Source organism: Orycteropus afer, unplaced genomic scaffold (genome assembly GCF_000298275.1).
Source record: "Orycteropus afer afer isolate SDZICR_OR568_19922 unplaced genomic scaffold, OryAfe1.0 scaffold00196, whole genome shotgun sequence".
NCBI classification, from domain to species: Eukaryota; Metazoa; Chordata; class Mammalia; order Tubulidentata; family Orycteropodidae; genus Orycteropus; species Orycteropus afer.
The window spans coordinates 5,340,967-5,348,299 of record NW_006921783.1 but is presented as its reverse complement, the minus strand read 5'-3'; the positions used below and the strand labels follow the sequence as shown (position 1 = coordinate 5,348,299).

Genomic DNA, 7,333 nt, shown 5'->3' with positions numbered 1-7,333 from the left:
TGTCTGATATAATGCCAGACAATGAACCCCTCAGGTCAGAAGGCACTCAAAATATGACTGGGAAAGAGCTATGAGTTGACCTTAATGACATGGGTGAAGTAAACCTTTTTGGGACCTCCATTTGCTGATAGGGCCTCAAAATGGGAAGGAACAGCTGCAAACATCCATTGATCATCAGAACATGGAATGTACAAAGTATGAATCTAGGAAAATTGGAAGTTGTCAAAAATGAAATGGAACACATAAGGATTGATATCCTGGGCATTATGAAATGGACTGGTTTTGACCATTTTGAATCAAATACTATGTGATCTACTATGCTGGGATTTACGAATTGAAGAGGAGAATGGTATGGCATTCATTGTCAGAAAGAATGTTTCAAGATCTATCCTGAAGTACAATGCTGTCAGTGATAGGACAATATCCATATACCTACAAAGAAGACCAGTTAATACTACTATTATTGAAATTTATGCACCAACCACTAAAGCCAAAGATGAGGAAATTGAAGATTTTTACCAACTTCTGTAGTCTGAAATGGACCAAACATGCAATCAAGACGTATTATTGGTTATTACTTGTGATTGGAAGGCAAAAGTTGGAAAAGAAGATTCATTGGTAGTTGGAAAATACAGCCTTGGTGATAGAAATGATGCTCAAGATTATATGATAGAATTTTGCAAGACCAATGACTTATTCATTGCAAATACCTTTTTGCAACATGAACAATGGCTATACACATGGACTTTGCCAGGTAGAATACACAGGAATCAGATTGATTACGTCTGTGGAAAGAGGCAATGAGGAAGCTCAATATTTTTACCCAAAACAAGGCCAGGAGCTGACTGTGGAACAGACTACCAATTGCTCATATGCAAATTCAAGTTGAAGCTGAAAAAACTAAAACAAGTCCACAAGAGCCAAAATATGACCTTGAATGTATCCCACCCGAATTTAGAGACTATCTGAAGAATAGATTCAATGCATTGAACACCAATGATGGAAAATCAGATGAATGGTGGGATGACATCAAGAACATCATACAGGAATAAAGCAAAATGTCATTAAATAGACAGGAAAGGAAGACAAGACCAAAATGGATGTCAGAAGACACTCTGAAACTTGCTTTTGAATGGAGAGTAGCTAAAACAAATGGAAGAAATGACAAGATAAAAGAGCTGAACAGAAGATTGCAAAGAACAGCTGAATACAAAGTCAGTTATTATAATGAAATGTGAAAAGACCTGGAGTTAGAAAACCAAAAGGGAAGCACACTCTTGACATTTCTTAAGCTGAAAGAACTGAAGAAAAAATTCAAGCCTAGAGTTGCAATATTGAAAGATTCTACAGGAAAAATATTGAATGCTGCAGGAAGCATCAAGAGAAGATGGAGGGAATACAGAGTCACGGTACCAAAAAGAATTAGTTGATGTCTAGCTATTTCAGGAGGTGATATATTATCAGGAACCAGTGGTACTGAAGGAAGAAGTCAAAGCTGCAGTGAAGAAATTGGCAAAAAACAAGGCTCCAGGAATTGATGGGATACCCTCTGAGATCATTCAACAAAGTTATCCCAGGCTGGAGGCACTTACTCCTCATATATGCCAAGTAATTTGGAAGACAGCTACCTGGCCAATTGACTGGAAGAGATCCATATTTATACCCATTCCAAAGAAAGGTGAGTCAACAGATTGTGGGAATTGTTGAAAAATATTGTTAATATCACACACAAGTAAAATTTTGGAAAGATAATTAAAAGACGATTGCAGCAGTAGATTGACAGAGAACTTGCAGAAATGCAAGCTGGATTCAGAAGAGGATGTGGAATGAGGGATATCATTGCTGATGTCAGATGGATCTTGGCTGAAAGCAAAGAATACCAGAAAGATGTTTACTTGTGTTTTATTGGATATGCAAAAGCATTTGATTGTGTGGATCATAACAAATTATGATAACATTGCAAAGAATGGGGATTTCACAACACTTAATTGTGGTTATGAGGAACCTGTGTATAGACCAGAAGGCTGTCATTTGAACAGAACAAGGGGATATTGCATGGTTTAAAATCAGGAAGGGTGTGCCTCAGGATTGTATCCTTTCACCATACTTACTCAGTCTGTAGGAGCTCTGGTGGCATACTGCCTAAGGCATTGACTGCTAACCAGAAGGCCAGCAGTTCAAACCCACCAGCCACTCCTGGGAAGGAAGACTAGGCAATCTACTTCCATAGAGATACCACCTTGGAAACCCAAGTAGGGATCACTATGAGTCGGAACTGACTCGATGGCAGTCAGTTTGGTTTTGGTATTTAATCTGTATACTGAGTAAATAATTCAAGAAGCTGGACTATATGAAGGAGAATGTGACACCAGGGCTGGAGGAAGACTCATTAACAACTTGCGATATGCAGATGACACAACCTTACTTGCTGAAAGTGAAGATAACATGAAGCACTTACTGATGAAGATTAAAGACTACAGTTTGCAGAATGGATTATACCTCAAGATAAATATTTGCACAACTGGAACAATAAGCAGCGTCAGGATAAACAGAGAAAAGATTGAAGTTGTCAAAGATTTCATAGTACTTGGACCCACAATCAATACCAGTGGAACCAGCACTCGAGAATGAGAGTCATATTGCACTGGGCAAATCTGCTACAGAAGACCTCTTTAAAGTGCTGAAGAGCAAGGATGTCACTTTGAAGACTAAGGTGAGCCTAATTCAAGCCATGGTGTTTTTAGCAGCCTCACATGTATGGGAAAGCTGGACAGTGAATAAGGAAGATTGAAGAAGAGTTGATGCTTTTGAGTTGTGGTGTTGGTGAAGAATACTGAAAGTACCATGGACTGCCAGAAGAATGAACAAATGTGTCCTGGAAGAAGTTCAGCTGGAATGCTCCTTAGAAGTGAGAATGGCCAGACTTCATCTCACTTACTTTGGTCATGTTGTCAGAAGGGAACATTCCCTGAAGAAGGATGTTATGTTTGGTAATGTGAAGGGTTAGTGAAAAAGGGGAAGACCTGCAACGAGATGGATTGACCCCGTGGCCACAACGATGGGCTCAGGTATAGCAAGGATTGTGAGGATGGTGCAGGACTGGGCAGTGTTTCATTCTGTTGTACATAGGGTTGCTGTAAGTCAGAGCCAACTAGATGGCAGCTATAAACAACAGCAGTAAGCAGTCTCACACAGTGTTGGTAGGAGTGCAAAATGGAAAAACCTCTATAGAAGAAAATTTAGCAATATCTGTCAATACCTTTGACACAACAGTCCTGCTTCTTGGAATTTATCCCATTGATAAATTGCAAATACACAACAAACGTGTAAGGTCACTTCTTGTAGCATTATTTGTATCTGCACAATTGGAAACAACCAAAATATCCATCAATAGGGGACTGGTAAAATAAATTATCGTATAGCAATCCAAAGGAGTACTGTACAACTGTTAATAAGAATGGCTGAAATTTATACTTCTTGATATGGAACAATTTATAAGAGACATTATTAAGTAGAAAAAAGCAAGGTGCAGAACAATGTATATGGCATGCTGCCTACCATTTATGTTTTTGAAATATGTACATTCATACATGCTTAGAGATCTCTGGAAGGAAATATAATAAATTATAATAGTGGTTGCCTTAGGGATAGAGCAGGAGCTCTGGTAGTGTAGTGGTTAAAGCATTTGGCTACTAACCAAAAGGTCAGTATTTCAAACACACCAGCTGCTTCACAGAAGAAAGATAAAGCAGTCTGCTTCTGTAAAGATTTACAGCCTTGGAAATCCAGGGGGGGTAGCTGTGAGTCACAGTTGACTCAAAGGCAATGAGTTTGGGTTTTTTTTTTTTTTTTTTGGCTTTAGGGCTAGAGAACTGAAGCATTGGTAAAGGAGTAGGAGAGAGACTTAAATTTTCACCATAAATTTGTGGTGTTTGAATATTATGTTGTATACGTGAAAAAAATTAAAATCTTTTAAACATTCAATAACCAGCATCAAAGAAGACATATATAATAATACAAAAATTATAGCATGCTAGGGTTAGAAGAACCCTTTGAGATTGGAAAACTGAGTCTGAGAGAGGACAAGATTTGCTCAAAAGGAAGAAAATCCATTTTCTTACAGCTTTAGCTACTACTAATCCTTCAAGGATATCAACTAAAAGTCAGTGTGTACCTCCATCTCCTTTTCAAATCTCACCTTTGCCTGTCAGAAAGGATCTAGTCTGAAACTTGGATGTAGGGGCTAGATGACAGCTTGGGGAGGCAGTGTCATTTCTGCTGGGAGCAGCAATGACTCTCAGGTTCTTCAGAGTATACTTGACCTTTGGCTTTTTCTCCGCATACGCAAGGTTGACTTTCACTTTGCTCCCAGAGCACTGCAGGGTAGCTAGAGTCTGATTTTGAATGAACGTGGCCCTTTTGACTTCTGCCTGGGCTTCTGGAAGGAGAAAAGTCAGATAGAAAAGTGAAGCAGATTCTTAATCTGAACAGTGCCAACTAAACTACTTCCACTTATGACCCTGTTAAACTCCACTGCTGTGCTTTCTCTTCTTTTTAGTTCACTTCTTCAGCATGTGTTTTTGGTACTAAATATATGAGCCTAACTTTTCCTCCTTCCTCGCATGGGGTTCCATAGAAATGGATGACTGCCATGAATTTAGCACAGAGAAATGCTCACAGATTGTTTAGTTTAATGCAGAGGGTTGAGTGCTGGCTCCTTCTCTCTCTTCACCCCCATCTGTTTGGTTTATATAGTCATGCCTTTGGTGATAGTAGTTAATTCAAAAGTTCATTTCCAGAAAGCCTCCTTGGGGGATGGAGGGGATACGTATCTTTAAAACAAGATAGTTTGGACCTGGACTTGAAGGTGAGGAGACAAAGCATCTTTTAAAGGTGAAATTCCTTGGAATGGCAATTTAATTTTCCAGTACGGGCCCATTCCCTACCTTGTATTAACATATCCCTGATGTTTCTCACATCCTTTGGGGAGAGCCCAGGCAGCAGTTCCACTTGGCAGCTGCTCTCTCTGAGTTCTGAGGTATGTAGAAAGCAGAAAGATCAGGTTTTCCTGCGTACTTATTCTTTAGAATTCTGGGCATTGAAGTGGGAGATACAAAAGAATACAGTCCCTTCTCATACAACTTGTAATCTGATTAGGAGGATGAAACTTCCCCAAAAAAGACTTTAAAATACACAGCCAAATACACACAAGTAGGAGTTAGCCTGGTATGAAGAAAAAGAGTACCAATGTATTTCCTTTAGGAGAAAGAAAGGTGAAATAGAATTAAGTGAAGTTAAAAAAGACTAAGCAACCCATTCTCCCAGACACTACTTATTTTCTCTTCTCCTTCATGTTCTGTCTGCCTTTTGCTATTAAAGAAACCTTTTGTATATTAATAATATATAAGTTTATTTAGTGTGAGATACCCAACTATCTCTATAGGTTTCCACTGGACCACAGGTCATAGTTATTTATGCTTTTTGACACACACAACTCACAAGGGTGTTTTGACTTTTCATCATTTGTTAAATTTATTACTGGTGCACATTATGCCATTTGACTTTAACTCTGATTAGCTAGTTTTAGAGATGAGATGTTTTAGGACACTTAGAAAAATAATGTTTTAAATAAACAGTTATAAACAAGCAGCAAATGGTGCCATCCCCCACCCACTCTTTCCCTCAGCTCTCCCCACCCAACAGCATCCCCATCTGACAATTTGGATGTATGTATCACCTTAAAAAGTGAAGACAACATCTTATGATGGGTTATGAATTTGAGAGCCCTGGATGATGACAGTACTGAGAGGACTTCTAATGTTAACTATATGAATGAGACAGAAGAATGCATCACATTCTCTGAGGACCTCTCACCATAAAACAAATAGCTGTCTTTCTGGCTTGAGTAAATTGCGGTCCTGATTAGAGGTAAGAGGACACACGGGATGATATCTGGAAAGCATCACCTTCTGGGTATTGGCTATGTCTGTCTGGCAGAAGAGAATTTTCTAGGCTATCAGGCTAGAGAAGTACATACCTTTCTTGTTGACATTGTAGGATGCAATGATTAGGCTGAAGACCAAGATGGTATCCATGTTAGCTTGAGCACAGCATACTCCTTGCAGAGACAGTAAGTTGCTAATCTGTCACAGCTTCTTATAGCCCACTCTCTAGCTGCTTTCACTATCCTGGAACCAAGTTTGACTATGGGAGAGTCTGGTTCCACCCTGATTATTTTTCCTTGTTTCCTGAAGATCCAGGAATAGAGCTGATTGGAGAGAGGACCAAGTCTGTTTATTAATGATTGACTCAGAAGCTCTTCCCCTGACTTCATTGCTGTGCCAACAGAGAGATCTGCAATCACCTAGAGGTTTCTCCAGCAGAAAGGGCATTAACACTCAGCGATATGCTTTATAAATACTTGCTGAGAGACACGTAGACATTCACATGCATGCTCACTGACACGGGCATATAGATTTACACATCAACATAAAGAGATATGCAGACTTTTATTAAAGGATGTGATCTGTAGAATAGAGCATGCAGCTAGGACCCAATGACTCAGTGAGTTACACTGGAGAGCGTGGAACTAGGTATTCATAGAGTTGGGTTCTAATATAGACCCTGTTAATGGTATCACCTTGGGGAAATTACTTGACCTCTCTGGATTTCAGTTTTCTCCTCTGTAAATTGAGAGTTCCAACCAAATGATCTCGAGAATTTATTCATAATTGTACATATAAACTCCATTATCACAGGCATACCTGTCTAGGTTTACACACTTTCACAGTGTCCTGAATACTGAAGTGGACATGACTATTGGGCTGAGAGGTCAGGAAGAGTGAGACTGAAGTTTGGGAAGGTTTTCTTAGATAACTATTGTTGAAGATTTTTCTAAAATTTTATCTTTTATTAAAGATACATCTGCGGTGGTTATGTTTTTGTGTCAACTTGGCTGGGCCTAGTTGAGTGGCCGGACAGCTGGTGGTAGTTATTCCCCATGATGAGACTGGCAATCAACTCCATGGTGGGATCTACCATAAGCAGCTGAGTAGCTGCCTTTGGGATGTGGTCTGCTTCCTGTATTTAAGGAGAAGCATTGGGAGTGGTCTCTAGCCTATGGCACGCTTGGACCCTGCACGTAGCCGTGTCGTTGCTTAGCAGCCTGCCATGCTCTGCCGACTTTGGGACTTACAATGGACTTAAGTTAATGGCCTGCTATGTGGTTTGGTAACATCAGGACTGTGCCTTTTTATTTGTCGACCTTGGGGCTTCTCAGTCTCAGCATCCAGCAGCTGTCTGAGTGAAGAAACGCCTCTAGCTCCAGTGGGCC

At 39.8% G+C, this 7,333-nt stretch overlaps 1 protein-coding gene across 1 annotated transcript in view; it reads right to left on the bottom strand.

Annotated features, from left to right (window-relative positions):
- The window catches only part of CUNH17orf78 (chromosome unknown C17orf78 homolog), a 48,320-nt gene extending 42,225 nt beyond the window's left edge, over positions 1–6,095 (bottom strand). Inside the window, exons 1-3 of the mRNA XM_042781928.1 lie at positions 6,038–6,095; positions 4,947–5,033; positions 4,199–4,438 (exon numbers count right to left, since the gene is read on the bottom strand). Coding sequence (XP_042637862.1) covers positions 4,199–4,438; positions 4,947–5,033; positions 6,038–6,095 — 385 coding nt within the window. The remainder of the gene's footprint in view (positions 1–4,198; positions 4,439–4,946; positions 5,034–6,037) is intronic.
- Between the last annotated feature and the right edge of the window lie 1,238 nt (positions 6,096–7,333).